This window comes from Bufo gargarizans, chromosome 1, assembly GCF_014858855.1.
Source record: "Bufo gargarizans isolate SCDJY-AF-19 chromosome 1, ASM1485885v1, whole genome shotgun sequence".
Classification (NCBI taxonomy): domain Eukaryota; kingdom Metazoa; phylum Chordata; class Amphibia; order Anura; family Bufonidae; genus Bufo; species Bufo gargarizans.
In genome coordinates this window covers 547,260,577-547,282,746 of record NC_058080.1, presented here as the reverse complement: position 1 = coordinate 547,282,746, position 22,170 = coordinate 547,260,577, and the positions used below count along the sequence as shown (strand labels likewise).

Here is a 22,170-nt window from a genome sequence, read left to right as displayed (position 1 = left end):
GAATATAAAATGTATAAATTACAAGTTATCCAGAATCTTTTCCCACAAAGTATCAATCTGCTCAGCTCCGCCTGCTCTACAACACGCAGCCTGCAGCTCAGTATTAAATTAAATTCATATCCGCCTTGTTTGTATGGCCTCCTATGTTAAGTTTTTGTGATGTAGTTTTGATGCTAAAAGCAGAAGTGGATTTGCAAAAGTAGAACCTGTCTTACTTTTTCTCTTATGATCCATGCCTGGTTTTGGTTTCAAAAACTGCATCAGAAAAGCTGATCAATACCTGAACGTGTACGGGCAGCCAGTGATGAGTTACCAGTTAAATTAATCTGGTTCAACCACCATTTATCTAATGTGTTTTTTTTTTTTACTTTCAGATTTTTATTAGGTTTTCCAGTTACAAACACATACAATCATTCAATAAAGAGGCTATTGGAACAGTACGGTGACTAGAAGAGAAAACATCTTTGTACATTATTTATATCTACATTAAACAATTAGCATCTGTAAATAGAACACGGGGATCCATGAAGAAAGAGCAGACGTAGATATGTGCTTTACAGTACAAAATCTAAGAGGCAAAACCAGTCGTCGTGTCAGAGCCACCCACCTAGCTCTCCTCCATTCAATCCTCAAATTAAGTAAGAGTTGTATAATATAGTTGTTATAAGACTGTTAGCGGTATACGAGACGCATAAGGGGACGTGCACCATAAATCCCATCTCTGCAATACTTGAAATCTAGCTCGATGTGAAATAGCGTATATACATTCATGCTGCATATATTGATTGACTAGGGCTGTTAATTCCGAGATACTCGGGGTGACAGGCAGTTTCCAAGAGGTAGCAATAAGTTTCCGTGCCGCCGTTAAGATCCCTGCCACTAACCAGCGGTGACTATGCAGAAGGACCTCTAAACCCAATGGAGAGTATAGCCAGTGACGGGGAGGGGGAGAGAGGAACCCCATCGATCTTAGACAAAAGTTTGAAAACTTCCTTCCAAAAAGGAAATATAATGGGGCAATTCCACTCCTCTCTCCACAAGCCCGCCAACAGTAGGGGCTGTATGTAGGATCAATATGTGCTATGCGGGCCAGGGTTTAGGTACCAACCGAGTTAGATTTTCCAGTTTTGCTCATAGTGATCGATGCAATTGGAGCCAGCCACCACCCAGTAAAAAGCATCTCGCCATTCACTAATCGTCCATTCACAGTCCAGTTCCTCCTCCCATTTCACCATAAAACCAGAATTGCTATCCAAACTTGGGCCTAGGGCTTAATATGCAGTAGAAAGGCCTTTCCATGAAATCCTCTGACTACTTAAGGACCTGCTGATCAGTGTGGTCCTGGATGATTGGTTGTGGGGTAACTTAATGCTACTGAGCATGTCTCTGATCTGCAGGTATTGGTAAAAACATGAATTAGGTAACTGGTGAGATTGGTGCAAAGCTTCGAAAGCTTTAATATTGGAATTCTCCAATATCTGATCTAGGTGTAGCAGACCCACCCCTTTCCAAGCATCAATAGCAAGGTCTGGAATAAAGTAAAGTAAGGGCAACTAGAGGAAGTTCTGAGCTATTAGGGGAAAACAGGTTTGTATCTCTAATATGATGGGGGGGCTCTTGTTACTGGCCCATGATGGGGGGGCCCTCTTGTTACTGGAACATGATGGGGGCCCTCTTGTTACTGGCACATGATGGGGGGGCCTCTCGTTACTGGCGCATGATGGGGGGCTCTTGTTACTGGCACATGATGGGGGGGGCTCTGGTTACTGGCCCATGATGGAGGGACCCTCTTGTTACTGGCACATGATGGGGGCCCTTTTGTTACTGGCACATGATGGGGGGCCTCTCGTTACTGGCGCATGATGGGGGGCTCTTGTTACTGGCACATGATGGGGGGCCCTCTTGTTACTGGCAAATGATGGGGGGCCCTCTTGTTACTCGCACATGATGGGGGGCTCTTGTTACTGGCACATGATTTGATCAGGGTGATGCTCTTGTTCCTGGTACATGATTGGGGGGCTCTTGTTACTTGCACATGATGGGGGGGCTCTTGTTACTGGCACATGATGGGGGGCTCTTGTCACTGGCACATGATGGGGTACCCTCTTGTTACTGGCACATGATGGGGGGCTCTTGTTACTGGCACATGATTTGGTCGGGGTGATGCTCTTGTTCCTGGCACATGATTGGGGGGGCTCTTGTTACTTGCACATGATTGGGGGGGCTCTTGTTAGTGGCACATGATGGGTGCCCTCTTGTTACTGGCACATGATTGGGGGGCATCTATGGAGCACATTTTACTGGCACATTATTGGGGGGCATCTATGGGAGCACTTATTACTGGCACATTATTGGGGGCACTTTTTACTGGCACATTATTGGTGGGCACTATAGGGGCATATACTGAGGCCACAAAGAAGGTGTTTTTTTATATGGGGGGCTCTGTACAGTAGCATTTTATACTGGGACACATTATGGTGGGTACTGTTGGGGAGAGGAGTACTATGGGGTCATCTACGGGGGGGCACTAAGAAGGGGTGTTTTATACTTGCAAATTATGGGGGACACTGAGGGCATTTACTGGGGCACTATATATGGGACATTTTATACTGGTACATTATGGGGGGCACTAGGAGGAAGCGGGGAAAGGAGCACTTAGTGGGTATTTACTGGGTGCACTATATAGGGGTATTTTATACTGGCACATTATGGGGGCACTATGGGGACATTAGCTCAACTGGGGGCATTACAAGGGGGTATTTATACCATTACAAGGGGGTACATTATAAGGAGAATTATTTCCATTGGGGGAGGGGGGGGGCATTATGGTGGGCTTTATTACTCCCCCATGGTATGACCCCCTAGTAGCAGCACCAGCCTCCCTTTGCTCGGCGACCCCACTGCCCCTTCTCCAAATCCTTCTGAAATCTTTCTCATTAGGATAAAACACAACATCAGCTCCACCGAGCCCCGTGGCCAAAGTGTTGAAGTGGTGTCCGAGATCCCCAAGGGCCAAGCCAAGTAATTGTAAGTTTTCATGTGAAATATGTTTGTTATACACATATAGCACACACTGTGCCACACAATATACCGTATACCTCTACACTGTGTAGTCTGTTCTATAAGCACCATTGTTTAAAGTGCATACAACATATGAAAACGCACATGAAACCGCGGGCACAGCCAAAAAAAGGTTAGTGTATGGATACTTTGCATACCTTTCTAGATGTTGTTCTTGCCTTTATGTTACTAAACAAAAATAAACAAAAAAAACTTTATGGGGGCCCAGTGTATAACAGGTTTGGCTGGGGGTGCGCTGTCCTCCTGGGCTGCAACACTTCTGCCCTGTGAGTTAATGCCTGCACCTTTTTTGACACACACACATCCCGTATGCACTGTGGATGGGGATTGCGGTGCATGCACAGTCTCAGGTTCCTACAGACTCCACATTTGTATACTGCAATCCCCATTCACCCATTCATGGCACATGTGCAGGATCTCAACACGTCGCTGTCAAGTGAGCCGTTGGTGTCAACCAAAGGAGCGGGCGTGACTTCACATGGGAGAGGTGTTACGGTCTGGAGGGCACAGAGGACCCCCTACCACACCTCTTTTGACACTCTGGGCCCCCATAAGTGTTTTACTTTAAAACATTTTTTTTTAAGCTAAGTAAAGGCTAAAGAACAGATTCTATAAAGGTATGCAAGGTATTGATACATCAACATCTATTCAGCTATGCTGGTGATTTCATATGCATAAAACATATGACAGATGCACTTTATTTGTGTTATAAAAAATTGCTCTGTGTTGCGTTTTCTATAAAAATTTTTTTTATAAAAAACATTTTTTAGAAAAAAAAATTTCTATAAAAAAAAAGGCCCATTAAAATCTTCAGCACCAGGCCCATGATGCTCTTAATCTGGCCCTGCTCTTTGCTCCACTATGGTATAATTTATGCACTGCATCAGCACTGTCACTTTATTCTTATGTATTGATCCTAGTGACCACTTGCATGTTAGTTTCCCCTATCATAGTTTGCTTAATTTCATTGCATTTGTTGTGTAATTTAATAAGGCCTCTAGCACACGAACGTGATGCGGACCCATTCACTTGAATAGGTCTGCAATCATGGAGATGCGGAACGGAAGCACAGATCGTAACCCACGGAAGCACTACAGAGTGCTTCCGTGGTGTTTCTGTCCGTGCCTCCGCACCGCAAAAAAATAGAATCTGCTCTATTCCGTCATAATAGAAGTCTATGCCTGCATAATGGATCTGTCCGGTTTTTGTTATGCTGGAGTCCTCTCCAATTCAGTAAATACCACAACACGAACCTGCACCTCAACTTCAAAATATAAAATTCGCTCATCCCTAGGTGTACATACAATACTAGATGGTAAAACTTTAATTTTGGGATACGGATGCTTCGATTCCCGTTCTAAATCCTTTTTATTCTATACCACTACTATTCCCATCTCCAGCCCCAGACTGAAATTCCATTCTTCATTTTACAATGTTTTGATTGAAAATGTTCACTTTTTGATTAAATCATTAATGTAAAGGGAGAGATTTATCAAAACTAGTGTAAAGGAAAACTTTACCCAGTTGCCCATAGAAACCAATAAGATTGATTCTTTCATTTTCCAAAGCTCTGCTGTAGAAAAACCTTAGAATTAGCCCCTACTAGTGACATATTTATCAAACTCTTAGCTGTACTAGCTATATACTGTCATTCCCGTAATGTAAAAGCATGAAATCCCATCTTTTAAAGGACTTAGAGTTTACTATCATGATATAGGAAGTTTGCAATGACCTATGATTCTGCTACATGGCAGCATGGATTCTAATGCCTGCAAATATTCATAAGGGAAATGTATCATGTAGTTTATTCTACTTTATTATTGTAAATAAAATAAAATGTTATTTTTTCTACATGTGTCTGCCAGGGCTTTGGCTGGTTGTGATGCATATACCCAGATTTACTAATGCCAAAAGATGGAAAAAGCTTCTAGCTGTATTACACTGCCCAATGTTCAGGCAGTGGATTTCTCATTCACCAGCTTGATTACACAGGCCAAGGCAAACTAAATGCAGGAGGAACGATTACTACTGCAGTCGTTCCTCCCTCATTCAGTTCTGTTGATACACATGATATGTGCTTCCTATAATCAGACATCTTTTATCCTGATGAAAGAAGCCTATCAGCAGACAAACAAGCATTTCCTCTGTTATTGGCCGTTAGATTACACAGGCCAATTACGAATGCGTGTACCCGATAATTTGGCCTAAAAATCGTGCAGTCTAATAGGGCTCTTAGACAGGCTAAATTTATCACAGGGATTCAGGCTGGATGATAAATCTGGGGCAGGGATAGACACTTTTCTCTGATTCTATACCAACTGCTGGTTGGCTTACTTTGAGACAGATTGTTACACCAGACTAGTAGTTAAATTTTGCTGCAAAATTGCTCATCTTAGAGCCTCTTTCCCTATAATGCTCCACCCCTTTCTGCTAAATCTCACCTCTTGTCTAACATGTTGGGAAAAAGTGTAGAAACCCCAATTTTAGGAGAAAAAATCCCTCTCAACTCTAATCTTGCAATCAGAATAACTCCCTGGATCAACAGACATCACCAGAATTGTAGTAACTACAGGGTGGGCCATTTATATGGATACACCTTAATAAAATGGGAATGGTTGGTGATATTAACTTCCTGTTTGTGGCACATTAGTATATGTGAGGGGGGAAACTTTTCAAGATGGGTGGTGACCATGGTGGCCATTTTACAGTGGGCCATTTTGAATCCAACTTTTGTTTTTTCAATAGGAAGAGGGTCATGTGACACATCAAACTTAGGCCTCATGCACACGACAGTATTGCTTTTTCAGTGTTTTGCGGTCCGTTTTTTACGGATCCGTTGTTCCGTTTTTTGTTTCCGTTGTGTTTCCGTTTCCTTTCCGTTATTCCGTTCCGTTTTTCCGTATGCCATATACAGTATACAGTAATTACATAGAAAAAATTGGGCTGAGCATAACATTTTCAATAGATGGTTCAGCAAAAACGGAACAGATACGGAGGACATACGGATGCATTTCCATATGTGTTCCGTTTTTTTTGCGGACCCATTGACTTGAATGGAGCCAAGCACCGTGATTTGCGGACAAGAATAGGACATGTTCTATCTTTTCACGGCACGGAAATACTGAAACGGAATGCACACTGAGACACTTCAGTATTTTTTGCTGAACCATTGAAATGAATGGTTCAGTATATGTTCCGTATACTGAGCTCAAAAAACGTCCAGTATACTGAACGCTAAATACTGTCGTGTGCATGAGCCCTTATTGGGAATTTCACAAGAAAAACAATGGTGTGCTTGACGTAACTTTATTACTTCATGAGTTATTTACAAGTTTCTGACCACTTATAAAATGTGTTCAATGTGCTGCCCATTGTGTTGGATTGTCAATGCAACCCTCTTCTCCCACTCTACACACACTGATAGCAACACCGCAGGAGAAATGCTAGCACAGGCTTCCAGTATCCGTAGTTTCAGGTGCTGCACATCTCGTTTCTTCACAGCATATGCTGTTCATCAGGTTAACTCATGTGGTATTTTTATAGAGCAAGTTGCTACGGACGCGACAATACTAAATATGACTTTTATTTGCTGTTTCAGTTTTACATAATAAAGCATTTTAGTTTCTCCATATATATTTTTTTTTTTTTGGGGGGGGGGGGGGATGACTGTCTTATGTAGGGGCTCATTTTTTTCGGTATGAGATGACGGTTTGATTTGTACTATTTTAGGGTGCATATGACTTTTTTATCACTTGGTATTACACTTTTTGTGATGTAAGGTGACAAAAAAAAGCCATTTTGACACTTTTTTTTGCGGTGTTCATCTGAGGGGTTAGGTCATGCAATATTTTTATAGAGCAGGTCGTTATGAACGTGGCAATACCTAATATGTATCTTTTTTTAAGTTTTACACAATAATATCATTTTTGAAACAAAATAAATCCTGTTTTAGTGTCTGTAGTCTGAGAGCCACAGTTTTTTTTGGGGGGCAATTGTCTTAGGTAGGGTATAATTTTTGCGGGATGAGATGATGGTTTGATTGGCACAATTTTCGAGTACATATGACTTTTTGATCGCTTTGTGATGTAAGGTAACAAAAATGGCTTTTTTGATACCGCTTTTATGTTTTTTACGCTGTTCACCTAAAGGGTTTAGGTCATGTGGTATTTTTCCTAGAGCAGATTGTTTCAGACGTGGTGATACCTAATATGTCAACTTTTTTTTTTTTTTTTTTTACATTTAACACAATAAAAGCATTTTTTAAACAAATAAAAATCATGTTTTAGTGTCTCCATAGCCTGAGAGCCATATTTATTTATATTTTTTGGGGGGGCGATTGTCTTAGGTAGGCGCTCATTTTTTGCGGGATGAGCACACGGTTAGATTGGTACAGATTTTGGGGCAAAATAATTTTTTTTTAGCAGTTTTTTTTATGGTGTTAATCTGAGGGTTTAGGTCATGTGATATTTTTATAGAGACAGTCGATACCAAATATGTCTGTTTTTAATTTTTTTTTTACAATTTTATGTGTTTTATTTTGGGAAAGGGCGTTTATTTTTACTTGAAACTGAATTTTTTTATTATGGAAAACAATGTTTTTTTTTTTACTTTTTTGTCACACTCTGGGACTTCTGTACTGTAATGCATAGGTTGTAAGTGTATTACACACTGTCATACACTTATAGCTTCCTGCGTATGAGATCCAGGGGACTGGATATCACAGGCTGTCACAGAAAGCAGCTACGATGCCTAAGGAAGGCATAGGGATGCCTTCCCTGCCATCGGGTCCCCGTCACAGCAGCGTGGGGGCCCGATAGCCACCCTGGACCTGGCAGGATACCGCACGTGCCGCGGTCAGCGCCGACTGCGACAGTGCAAGGCTTAATGCGCCAGCATCAGTGTTTTAACCAATGCTGGAGCTGCATCAGTGACTACCGGACCCCTGCGGCTGCAGTACCTGCACCCGCCCGATCAGCCTGCCGTACATGTACGACGCTGGTCCTTAAGTCACGTCCACCAGCGTCTTTACATGTACGGGGACAGGTCCTTAAGGGGTTAATAAAAACTCACATCTCTGGACACTAATTCATAGGTTTCCTGCACTGGCTCCTCCCATTGATGACATCATCAAAGGTCCTTAAGCTATACTTGAAGTTTTCATTCATGTGCTCTCCTGCTGCCACTGATCACACAGATCAGTGCTGACAGGGAGAGAGAAGTGTGCAGATGCACATCAATCTCACTGATTAGGCAAAGCGCTGAATGTGTGCGCTCTGCCAGATTATTAAAGGAGTTGGCCACTCTGTTAGCACTTAATACAACTGTAAAGAAAGTAGGGAGATATTACACTTACTAATAAATCTTCTTAAGTAGATCTGCCTGGTTTCCTTGCTATTGAAAGCCCCACCCCGTCCTGTCCTGCTCTCACAGCAGCCTGTCTCGTCCATCCCTGCCATGGAGAAACTACCTCGTCCATGCCTAAAGCCTTTGCTGCTGTCTGGGTCCCTGTCTTGGTGCTCTCGGATATTGCTGAGGCGTTTGCGGCCTATTATTCTAAATTATATAACTTAATGGATGATACCACAGTGATTCAACCCACAAGGGATTCTATTGCTCCCTTTTTGGCTGAAATACACCTTGCCAAACTGTCAGAGGAGAAACTATCTGCGTTAAATGCCCCATTCACTAGCCATGGGGCATGAACTTTCAGGGCAGCAGAATTTTTTTTTCTCTAGATCTGTGCCTCCATACAAAGGGTCTCAATAGTTATGTCTTTTAGTTTTTCATTTTTAATAAATTTGCAAACATTTATAACAATGGACATTGTGCTTTGTGATATTGTCATCCACAGTACCGACTGGGAAAGTGACCTACCCAAAGTGCAGGCTGTAATGGACTCCCTTCGAAAAGCTGGCCTAACCGCTAACCCAAAAAAATGTGCGATAGGGTTAGAAGAAACTAAGTACCTGTGGTATGTCATTGGGCATGGAGTCATCGAACCCCAAGTGAACAAAAAAGATGCAATCCTGAATTGGCCCCGACCTGTCACCACTAGGCAAATAAAGTCATTCCTGGGAATGGTGGGCTATTACATGAGGTTTGTTCCCCACTTTGCTACTCTAGCCGTGCCCTTGACAGGACTCTTGAAGGGACACAAGTCAATGATGGTTCGCTGGGCTGATCGGGCAGAAGAGGCTTTCTCCGCTTTTAAGTCGGCCCTGTGCGGGCCTCCGGTTTTGGTGACGACTTCAAAAGAGAGTTTATTGTACAGATCGATGCCTCCGAAGTAGGTCTCAGTGCTGTACTGTCTCAGAAAGTCAACGCCGAGGAGCATCCCGTTGCCTTCCTCAGCCGTAAGCTCACCCCAGCCGAGACCCGGTATAGTATAGTGGAGAAAGAGTACCTGGCTATCAAGTGGGCACTAGAATCTCTCCGCTATTATTTATTGGGGAGAAAATTCCGCCTGGTGACTGACCACTCTCCTCTCAAGTGAATGAGCCAGGCCAAGGATAGAAATGCCCGGATCACCCGATGATTCCTCTCCCTACAAAACTTTAAGTTTTCGTTGGAACACAGGGCAGGCCGGTTACAGGGAAACACTGATGCCCTGTCCCGGGTACACTGTCTGGCTTGTGTTCACCCCCTCAGGGTTGAACAATGGGGGGGGGTATGTGACACAGTGAGACGTTTGGTCTGGGAAAACAGGTATTTTCCTCCCAGCATGTGCTGCTGGGCTGATGTCAGTCCGGGTTTTGGCAGCACCTGGCTGTCCTTAAATAGGCCATGTCTCTGTGTTGGGATCTGGGAGCATTGTGTCTGGATAAAGGCTTGCTACCTGTTTGGCGTGAAAACAGGTTGGTGCTGCTATCAGCAAGGACTCTTTGAGGCAGAATTGCTGCATGGTGTGAATTACCACCAACACCGCAAGGTGACTTTTTGTTTGAATATGACTGCTTGTTTTGTCACTTGCCTAAAGAGTGAATAAAACACTGAACTGTTTGATCCAAAGAACTTGTTGTTGCCTCGATACTGTGTCCGCTAATCCTGTCTACTAGAGCGAGTCCCACAATAGACAGATAGATAGTTAGATAGATAGATATTTGAAGGTAGATAGACAGACACATAGCTGGATAGATAACAGATAGATAGATAAAATAGGTAATAGATATATATCATTCAGAGCCCAGCTCCTACCATCACATAGCCTTGCTACACCAAGAAGCCCCAGAAAAACAAAGCACCCTGCAACAAGTCACCCAAACCCAGCCTGCCCAAGCCACCAACTAACACAGTCTGGCAAAGGGGGAAATCCAGAGGACGATACACAAGGACAAAGAGGAGTATACCAGCGTCTGGAGGAACGACATACGAACATCACAGAAGCTGACAGTATACCGGAGCCTGCAGAGGGAGTACAAACTGGCCCTATATCTGGAGAAACTCCCCAATCCAAGAGACCGACAGATCCTGAGCTGCTACAGACTGAGGGCCCCCCCAGGTTGTTGCGTGCCCCCTGCTGATTACCCTTTAAAATGCTGGCTGCCGCCGCTAGTACTGCGGCGATCTGTCAGTTTTGCCAAACTGAAAGTACTGCCTATGCTGCCCACCCACTTCACTACAGGCTCCTCGGTAGTCAACAGCCAAGTGAATCTTCCCCCGCCCACCTCAGCTGCTATTGGCTGGAAGGGAGAGGGCAGCACTGCCATTGGCTTCCTGTGTATTTCAGCCTAGCAGGGCCTGCAGAGGCTGAAAAGAATGCGGCTTGGGGATTTAACATCAGGAAACATCGTTGCGCGCCCCTCCCCCTGCCACCAAGCCTAGAGGAAGAAGTCACGAGGACAGAGCACATCAGAACTGCAAGTACCTTTTCTATCTACGATGCACCCCTGACCAGCGCCCCCTGTGTTGCATGCACCCCTGACCAGCGCCCCCTGTGTTGCATGCACCCCTGACCAGCGCCCCCTATGTTACATGCACCCCTGACTAGCGCACCTTGCGTTACAAGCACCCCTGACTGCCGCATTCTGCGTTACAAGCAGAATAAGTAGTATTAGTTGCACACATCAACAACACCCACAGGGTTATTTCACAAAAGGGTGAAGAGTTTGGAGAAGTCAGAAGTGAACAATATAGGACAACATGGCTGATTAGAAAAAAGAAATCCAATTCAGCTCACTTTCCTATTCAGTTATGTTGTCCTAGATTGTTCCCCTCTCCAAACTCTTCACCCTTTTGTGAATAAGCCTGTGAGCGTCTTGTTTAACATATGGTATTATTTACACAGCCCTGGTGTTTTCTGAAACTGCTTTAAACTACAAAGAAAAGTTTTCGAGAGTGTTTCTCTCTTTCTCAGGTCTGAAGCAATACTGAGGAAAAAAGGAAAATTCTTGGAAGCTTATCTTTTAAGTATTAGGTCCGCCGATCTAGATGTGACTGAAAGCATTTGTGAGACGCATCCGGATGCGGATCTGTCTCACAAATGCATTGCAAGAACGGATCCGTCTCTCCACTTGAATGCACTAATACATTCCTATGAGGAAAAATGCCAGGTCCGGCATTCAGGCAAGTCTTCAGTCTTCAGTTTTTTTCGCCGGAGATAAAACCGTAGCATGCTACGCTTTTATCTTTTTCCTGATCAGTCAAAATGACTGAACTGAAGACATCCTGATGCATCCTGAAGGGTTTACTCTCCATTCAGAACGCAGTTCTTTTCCGGTATAGAGCCCCTGATGGAACTCTATGCCGGAAAAGAAAAACACTAGTGTGAAAGTACCCTTAGTACAATAAAAAGGTATCCCTGCATACCGCAACACTCTCGTATTTTGTAATCTTATTTATATATACCATACTTATTTTGTTTTATTCAGTAGTATGATTAAGTGGTGAAAATTATTAGTGCCCCCCCCCATTTTTGACTGTGGTATCTTATGTGCCCCCCCCATATATTGTTCCTAGAATCGCCACTACCGAAAGAGGTACAAGCCCAGGCAGAGCAGACTGTGCCAGCAGTGCGACCAGGAGGCCGTGGAGGATGAGGCTCATTTCCTGCTGGGGTGCCCCAAATACTCAGCAGTGAGGGATTCTCACTTCTGGAGACTGTCTGATCTCTGCCCAGACTTTACCTCCATGGAGGAGGAAGAGAGACTCTCCATGCTGCTGGGGGAAGAGGAGAACCGTAGATTTTATTATTTTCCGTTATAACATGGTTATAAAGGAAAATAATAGCATTCTTTAATACAGAATGCTAAGTAAAATGTCCCTTGAGGGTTAAAAAATAATTAAAAAATTACTCACATAATCCACTTGATCGCGCAGCTGTTATCGTCTTCTTTCTTTTTGCAGGACCTGCAAAAGGACCTGCGCTGATGTCATCACAGGTCATTTTGCAGGTCCTGCAAGAAGAAGAAAGAAGACGATAACGGCTGCGCGATCAAGTGGATGAGGGGAGTAATTTTTTTAATTTTTTAACCCTCAAGGCGACATTTTACCTAGCATTCTGTATTAAAGAATTCTATTATTTTCCATTATAACCATGTTATAATGGAAAATAATAAAGTGAATGGACCTCCACATCATCTCCTTAGCAACCATCCGTGAAAATTGCATAACATCTGCACTTGCTTGCGGATGCTATGAGATTTTCACGCAGCCCTATTCACTTCCAGCGTTGCGTGAAAAACACTGAATATAGAACATGCTGCGATTTTTACGCAACGCACAAGTGATGCGTGAAGAACACCGCTCATGTACACAGCCCCATAGAAATGAATGGGTCCGGATTCAGTGTGGGTGCAATGCGTTCACGTCACGCATTACACCCGCGCGGAATTATCGTTCATGTGAAAGGGGCCTTATAGTGGAAGTTTTTTTGTTGAGGACAAGCCCCCAAAATTTGCATCAAAATTCTGAATTTTCTACAGTGGGTTTTGCCATGGAGTTTTCCCCAAGCTTGACCATAGATTTTCCCCTTTGCTCTGCAAGGTCTAAAATCTAAGGCCAGATCTGCAACACTGCAAATCTGCAACTTCTTTTTGGGGTGGGGAGATGTGGGGAGATGTGGGGAGGGGTGGGGAAACGTGGGGAGAGGGGTTTGGCAGAGGTGCATTTTTTCTCCTGCAGCAGAAAGGCTAGGTGCACGCCTGGTAAAAACATACAATTTCTACAGTTGATAACCTATCAAAAGCTCAGTGACATGCATGTTAGAGTTAGGGCTCATGCACACAAACATAAGAGCTCCGTGCTCGTGCAATGCACAGGCACCAGCCGTATGCACTCCTTGCTGCAGATGCAGACCCATTGACTTGAATAGTTCTGTAATCCGCAACATAAAGCCAAAAACAGGAAATGTCTTGCAGATCGCGGATCCATTCAACTCAATTAGTCCGCATCATGGAGTGCACATGCCACTGCCCGTATACTGTGGACCTGCCATTTGCGGAGCCCTTACGTACCTGTGCATGAGCCCTTAGATATATTACCTTTTTCATCTCCCACATTCATAGCCCATTCTTTTTGGCTGCAGTAGTTATCGATGTTGTCCACCACGCTCTGGGGGTCACCTTTAACTGCATTTTCCTGTACAAACTCCAAAATTCTCTGTTCCTTCGACTGAGCCATTGGTAGACTACTGTAATTCTGCAAATCAAGTGAAGTTTATATTAAAGCAAGGCTTATACTGTATCCACTGAAATTAATAAGTACTCACAGGAGATAGCTTAGTTACTTGCTTAAAGTACCTTTATTTATCAAAAGAAGCGTTATCATTGTGGGACCCTAAAATGTCAGTGCCCAGTACACTCACTAGGACGGGCTGCGACAACACCAGCAGCTCGAGACACTGTTCAGCCTGAGGTAACAGCTACTTCCTGGTTGAGCTGACTGCTAGGGAGACATGAATGAGCATATTAGAGCTTGCACTCTGTGCTTAGGCAGTTCCCAGTGAAAAGGAAGGGAGAAAACAGTTCCCTGGATAATCTTTTTTTAAATATATTTACAGTATTTTTACTGGGAACAGAAATGACTAGCTTACACAGCCAGCGGCTAACGATGTAGCCAGTCTCCCTCACTCCTGTCAGGCTGACAGGGCACAGCACAAACTGTGATAAGAGTAGATTCCTTTTAAAATTGCCGCTTCAGAGCCCTGCCAGGTGCCCCAGACGGATTGCAAGCTCTAACATGCTCATTCACGTCTCCCTAGCAGTCAGCTCAACCAGGAAGTAGCTGTTACCTCAGGCTGAACAGTGTCTCGAGCTGCTTGTGTTGACGCAGCCCGTCCTAGTGAGTGTACTGGGCATTCTAGGACGTGTTTCTGACGCAATGACTTGATGGCAGCCATTTTAGGGTCCCACAATGATAGCTCCCTAGGGAAAACGAGCTTCATTTGATAAATAAAAGGTACTTATGAATGTTTTTACTATGACATAATATTTCCTTTTTCAATTTGGTTTTGTTTCCCGGAGAACCCCTTTAAGACCATTAAACATACTGTCAGTATTTGAACACACTGTCAGTATTTAACATCACAATTTGTCAGATCAGATCCAGGAGTGGAACCTACAGAGATGGAGTGCAATGAGATTTGTGTCTCTTCGATGTTTTGGACCCACTCCTGGTTTTGTTTTACAAGTACTGACTGTGGGTTATTTACCAAGACCATCTTTTACCACCGGTTCCTCCTATGCTGAAGTAAGATTCAGCTAATTTATGATGTGGCATGCGCCTCGTCATAAATTAGGCGCATCTATAGCAGTCCTTGGCTGGAGTAGTTTTTCTCCAAAATTTACACCTGTTTCCAGACATAAATGTTAGAAAATTTGTCGGGGCAGGAGTCCTGTTGCATTGACTATTGAAAATGAACCTGAGTGCACGCTCATCTGAAAAAGCCCTTAGACCAGTCTTAATGAATATAAATCTGTCCTACTGAAAAAACAGAGGTCAGACTAATAGCATTACGCCCATTACAAGTAGGTTACACAAAACATAGACATACACATAAACGGTAATTAAATATACTAATGTTAAATAAACCCGGAAAGAGTAAGTAAAAACCCACTCAGTGTACATGAATACACCAACCAACAAGAATAAACTGAGATTAAACGGGTATATCATCAAAAATAAATCCTTTATTGAATTAATGACACATAAAAATGAGACATGAGACAACAGATAAAAAATGGCTACATCTGAGGAGACATGGGGGGGAGGGGTTTTGGAGTATGCAATGTACAAAAGGCGGTAGAAAAAAGGAGTACAATACCTCACTGATTTCTGTATGTATAACTGCAACCACAGATATAAAAATGCAACAGTGCAAATACTGAGTGGCAAAACACCATATCAAAAAAGTGGTTGCAGATAACACCGCGACATATGGATGTCTGATGGTTCCAAGTTATGGGACCATATAACAGCCAACAGAGGGTTAAAGTGCAAGTGCATAAGAAGTCACTATATCAATGGTCAAATACCACACTTGTAGCTATGGTGACAGCTTAAACCTCCAAATACATACAAAGTTAAAGTGCAAGTGCATAAGAAGTCACCATATTAAATGGTCAGATACCAAAATTGCAGCTGTGGTGACAGCTTTAACCTCCAAATACATGCAAAACTGGCTCAGGTGCACAGTAAACATCCACCTTTGGATAACCCAAGTGGGTATAGCTGAGCACCTAGAGCCAAAGAGCACATCCCTCAAAGTCCACAACAATATAGCATGTCTACATACCCATAGATGTGGGATGTACACCTCAGAAGAGCCACGTAACCCCGACGCGCGTTTCGGCGGATGCCTTCCTCTGGGGGTGAGGCTCTCCTTGTGAATGTGCTTCTTATAAAGAGTGTGTAGGGCTCTTTATAAGAAGCACATTCACAAGGAGAGCCTCACCCCCAGAGGAAGGCATCCGCCGAAACGCGCTGTCGGGGTTAGTACTTTGAAGTGAATTCGCTGGGCAATGGGGAGCCAGTGAAAGGATTGGCAAAGGGGAGAGGCAGAGGAGTAATAGGGTGGGAGGTGGATTAGTCGGGCAGCAGAGTTGAGGATAGATTGAAGGGGTGCGAGAGTGCTAGATCTGTGGTGTTCTGTAGCCCATAGTGTACTACATCAGAAAACTGTGTGTATTGCAGATTCCAATAAACTGGTGTGTATCTAATCTGTGGTGTGTATATTAATGTCTGAATCGCTGGCAATAAAAGTGAGAACACCCCCTAAGTGAAAATGGCCTAATTGTCCCCAAAGTGTCAATATTTTGTGTGGCAACCATTATTTTCCAGCACCGCCTTAACTCTCTTAGGCATGGAGTTCACTAGAGCTTCACAGGTTGCCACTAGAATCCTCTTCCACCCCTCCATGACGACATCACTGAGCTGGTGGATGTTAGAGACCTTGTGCGCCTCCACCTTCTGTTTGAGGATGCCCCACAGATGCTCAATAGGGCTTAGGTCTGAAGACATGCCTGGCAAGTCCAGCACTTTTATCCTCAGTTTCTTTAGCAAGGCAGTGGTGGTCTTAGGGGTGTGTTTGGGGTTGTTATAATGTTGGAATACTGCTCTTGGCCCAGTTTCTTAAGGGAGGGGATCATGCTCTGCTTCAGTATGTAACAGTACATGTTGGCATTCATGGTTCCCTCAATGAACTGTAGCTCCCCACAGCCGGCAGCACTCATGCAGCCCCAAACCATGACACTCCCACCACCATGCTTGACTGTAGGCAAGACACACTTGTCCTCGTACTCCACACCTGGTTGCCACCACACATGCTTAACACGAAATTAAACAAATACGTTTATCTTGGTCTCAACAGACCACAGGACATGGTTCCAATAATCCATGTCCTTATTCTGCTTGTCTTCAGCAAACTGTTTGCAGGCTTTCTTGTGCATAATCTTGAGAAGAAGCTTCCTCCTGGGACAACAGCCATGCAGACCAATTTGATTCAGTTTGCAGCGTATGGTCTGAGCACTGACAGACTGACCCCCCCCCCCACCCTTTTAACCTATGCAGCAATGCTGGCAGCATTCATACGTCTATTTTGAAAAGACAACCTCTGGATATGATGCTGAGCACGTGCACTCAAGTTCTTTGGTCGACCATGGCAAGGCCTGTACTGCGTGGAACCTGTCTTGTTAAACCGCTGTATGATCTTGGCCACCGTGCTGCAGCTCAGGTTCAGGGTATTGGCAATCTTCTTATAGCGTAGGCCATCTTTATGTAGAGCAACTATTCTTTTTTTCAGATCCTCAGAGAGTTCTTTGCCATGAGGTGCCATGTTGAACTTCCAGTGAGCAGTATGAGAGAGCGTGAGAGCGATAACACCAAATTTAACACACCTGCTCCCCATTCACACCTGAGACCTTGTAACACTAATGAGTCATATGACACCGGGGATGAAAAATGGCTAATTGTGCACATTTTGGCCATTTTCACTTGGAGGTATACTCACTTTTGTTGACAGCTGTTTACACATTAATAGCTGTGTGTTGAGCTATTTTGAGGGCACACCAAATTTACACTGTTATACAATCTGTACACTGACTATCTTACATTGTATCAAAGTGTCACATCTTTAGTGTTATCACTTGAAAAAATATAATAAAATATTTACAAAAATTTGAGGGGTGTACTTACTTTTGTGAGATACTGTAGGTGCACCTTATTTTTTCCCCCTGATTTAGTTGTAAAAACAGTGGGGCACATTTACTATAGTGTCTGTGCTTGTTATCATTAGTTAAAAAAAAACAACTATGTCCAACTGTCATATTTTTTTTCTGTCTTATTTACCAACCGATTGGGCAGTTAATGTACAAGGTTACAGTCTGTTTAGAAAGGATCGTCAAAACCGGAGAGGGGGAGGTGTTTGCCTTTTATGTAAAGTCTTGTCTAAAGCCCAAAGTCTGTGAAGATATAAGTGAGGGACATGAACATGGAGTCACTGTGGGTAGAGATACATGGAGCTAAAAACAACAATAAATTACTAATAGGAGTTTACTATAAACCACCTAATATACCAGAGTCCACAGAAAATCTACTACTAAACGAGATAGACGAGGCGGCAAATCATAATGAGGTGGTTATTATGGGGGACTTCAACTACCCAGATAGACTGGGAAACTGAAACGTGTATATCTCATAAAGGAAACAGGTGCTTGGCAATAACCAAAGACAATTACCTCTCACTGGTTTAGGACCCGACAAGAAGGGACGGCCATACTGGACTTAGTATTAACCAATAGGCCTGACAGAACAACAGACGTGCAGGTTGGGGGACACCTGGGAAATAGTGACCATAAAGTGTTTCTACAGGAAGGAACAAAAATACCAAACTTCAAAAAAGCTAAATTTGTAAAATGTAAATGTAAAAAACAAATAAAAGCGGCCAAACTAGAGACCGAGAGATTAATTGCCAAAGAGAGTAAAACTAACCCTAAAATGTTCTTCAATTATATAAATGTTAAAAAGTATAAATCTGAAGGTGTCGGCCCTTTAAAGAGTACTGAGGGGGGAGTTGCAAAGAGCGACGAGGAGAAAGCAATGCTGTTAAATATTTTTTGATGACATGCAGAATGTAAAAAAAAATTCCCCATTAAAAGTGTCCTGTCTGACCCAGGAAGAAGTACATCAGCGACTTAAAAAGATTAAAATAGACAAATCGCCACTGGATGGAATACACCCCCCGTATCCTAAGGGAATTAAGTAATGTCATAGTCAGACCCTTATTTCTGATATTTGCGGACTCTATACTGACAGGGAATGTCCCACAGCATTGGCGCATGGCAAATGTGGTGCCAATATTCAAAAAGGGTCCAAAAACAGAGCCTGGAAACTATAGGTTAGTATATAAAATGAGAATGTTCAGACTGGGAGAAAACGTCTGTATGTGGGTAAGTAACTGGCTCAATGATAGAAAACAGAGGGTGGTTATTAACGGTACACACTCAGATTGGGTCACTGTCACTAGTGGGGTACCTCAGGGGTCAGTATTGGGCCCTATTCTCTTCAATATATTTATTAATGATCTTGTAGAAGGCTTGCATAATAAAGTATCAATTTTCGCAGATGACACTAAACTGTGTAAAGTAATTAACACTGAAGAGGATAGTATACTACTACAGAGGGATCTGGATAGATTGGAGGCTTGGGCAGATAAGTGGCAGATGAGGTTTAACACTGACAAATGTAAAGTTATGCACATGGGAAGGAATAATGCAAGTCACCCGTACATACTAAATGGTAAAACACTCAGTAACACTGACATGGAAAAGGATCTAGGAATTTTACTCAACTAAGCTGCAAAAACCAGTGTCAGGCAGCTGCTGCCAAGGCCAATAAGATAATGGGTTGCATCAAAAGGCGCATAGATGCCCGTGATAAGAACATAGTCCTACCACTTTACAAATCGCTAGTCAGACCACACATGGAGTACTGTGTACAGTTCTGGGCTCCTGTAAACAAGGCAGACATAGCAGAGCTGGAGAGGGTCCAGAGAAGGGCAACTAAAGTAATAACTGGAATGGTGCAACTACAATACCCTAAAGGCTATCAAAATTAGGGTTATTCACTTTAGAAAAAAGACGACTGAGAGGAGATCTAATTAATATGTATAAATATATCAGGGGTCAGTACAGAGATCTATCCCATCATCTATTTATCCTCGTGACTGTGACTGTGACTGTGACGAGGGGGACATCTTCTGCATCTGGAGAAAAGAAGGTTTGTACACAAACATAGAAGAGGATTCTTTACGGTAAGAGCAGTGAGACTATGGAACTCTCTGCCTGAGGAGGTGGTGATGGTGAGTACAATAAAGGAATTCAAGAGGGGCCTGGATGTATTTCTGGAGCGTAATAATATTACAGGCTATAGCTACTAGTGAGGGGTTGTTGATCCAGGGAGTTAGTCTGATTGTCTGATTGGAGTCGGGAAGGAATTTTTTTATTCCCCTAAAGTGGGGAAAATTGGCTTCTACCTCACATTTATTTTTGCCTTCTTCTGGATTAACTTGCAGAATAACAGGCCGAACTGGATGGACAAATGTCTTTTTTTGGCCTTATGTACTATGTTACTATGATTTGTGCCCGTTTTGGAGGCATTTGTGCCTGTTGCGCCACCCAGTCTAACTTTCTGTGGGTTGTGGGAATTCCCCGGTATATCTAGAACGGAGCTCTAAAAGTGGTGAAGGGCGCACTGTGCATGCGCAGTCGCCCTACATTCATTTCAATGGGGACATTGAAAATGCAGCCATATGTAGTTTACAGAAACACCCCATATGTGGTCGTAAACTGCTGCACGGGCACATGGCAGGGCGCAGAAGAAAAGGAATGCCATACGGTTTTTGGAAGGCAGATTTTGCTGGACTGGTTTTTTGACACCATGTCACATTTGAAGCCCCCCTGATGCACCCCTAGAGTAGAAACTCCCAAAAAGTGACCCCATTTTAAAAACTACGGGAGAGGGTGGCAGTTTTGTTGGTGCTATTTTAGGGTACATATAATTTTTGGTTGCTCTATATTACACTTTTTCTGAGGCAAGGTAACAAGAAATAGCTGTTTTGGCACAGTTTTTATTTTTTGTTTTTTACAACATTCATCTGACAGGTTAGATCATGTTGGATTTTTTATAGAGCAGGTTGTCATGGATGCGACAATACCAAATATGACTTGTTTGTTTCAGTTTTACATAACAAAGCATAAAAAAAAAAAAAAAAGATTCTTTAGTGTCTCCACATTCTGAAAACCATAGTTTTATTTATTTTTGGGGCGACTGACTTGTGTAGGGGCTAATTTATTTTGGGATGAGATGTCGGTTTGATTGGCACTAATTTGGGGTGCGTATGACTTTTTGATGACTTGCTGTTACACTTTTTGTGATGTAAAGTGACAAAAAATGGCTTTTTTTTACAGTTTTCTTTCTTTCTTTTTTTATGGTATTCACCTGAGGGGTTAGGTCATGTGGTATTTTTATAGAGTAGGTTATTAAGGACGCGGCAATACCTAATATGTATACTTTTTTTTATTTATGTAAGTTTTACACAATGATTTCATTTTTGACACAAAAAAATCATGCTTTAGTGTCTCCATAGTCTGAGAACCATAGGTTTTTCAGTTTTTGGGCGATTATCTTTGCAGGATGAGATGACGGTTTGATTGGCACTATTTTGGGGTGTGTATAACTTTTTGATCACTTGCTATTACAATTTTTATGATGTAAGGTGACAAGAAAATGGCTTTTTTTACACTGTTTTTATTTTATGGTATTTACCTGAGGGGTTAGGTCATGTGATATTTTTATAGAGCAGGTTATTACGGACGTGGTATTCAAAACTGATATTACAAACTTTGGTAACCCTTTAGGTGTTCCACAAAAATTAAAGGAAAATGTAGATGAAATTTCATAATTTCACTTTTTTGGGCAGATTTTCCATTTTAATCCATTTGTTCCAGTAACAAAGCAAGAGTTAACAGCCAAACAAAACTCAATATTTATTGCCCTGATTCTGTAGTTTACAGAAACATCCTATATGTGGTCGTAAACTGCTGTGCGGGCACACATCAGGGCACAGAAGGAGGGCAGTATTCACTGGAATAATTTTAAGTTTCTATGTCACATTTGAAGACCCCCTGATGCACCCCTAGAGTAGAACTCCCAAAAATGACCCCATTTTGGAAACTAAGGGATAAGGTGGTAGTTTTGTTGGTACTATTTTAGGGTACATATGATTTTTGGTTTGTTGCTCTATATTACATTTTTTGTGAAGCAAGTTAACAAACAATAGCTTTTTAGGCACCGTTTTTATTTTTTGTTATTTACAATGTTCATCTGACAGGTTAGATCATGTGGTATTTTTATAGCAGGATGTTATGGATCCAACAATACCAAATAGCAGGATGTTATGGACCCAACAATACCAAATATGACTACTATTTTTGGTTGTTTCTTTCAGTTTTACATAATAAAGCATTTTTGAAAAAATGATTTTTTAGTGTCTTCATATTCTGAAAGCCATATTTTTTTTGGGCGACTGTCTTATGTAGGGCCTCATTTTTTTCGGTATGAGATGATGATTTAATTGGTACTATTTTAGGGTGCATA

General features: G+C 42.6%; 1 protein-coding gene across 2 annotated transcripts in view; it reads right to left on the bottom strand.

Moving 5' to 3' along the window:
- The window catches only part of LOC122924472 (catechol O-methyltransferase-like), a 40,082-nt gene that overhangs the window by 10,475 nt on the left and 7,437 nt on the right, over positions 1 to 22,170 (bottom strand). Inside the window, exons 1-2 of one of the 2 annotated variants that reach the window (XM_044275580.1) lie at positions 13,818 to 14,059; positions 13,560 to 13,716 (exon numbers count right to left, since the gene is read on the bottom strand). In XM_044275580.1, coding sequence (XP_044131515.1) covers positions 13,560 to 13,698 — 139 coding nt within the window. In that variant the 5' untranslated portion in view covers positions 13,699 to 13,716; positions 13,818 to 14,059. Of the gene's footprint in view, positions 1 to 13,559; positions 13,717 to 13,817; positions 14,060 to 22,170 lie in introns of those variants that run through there. The other variant, XM_044275579.1, reaches the window with a different exon arrangement.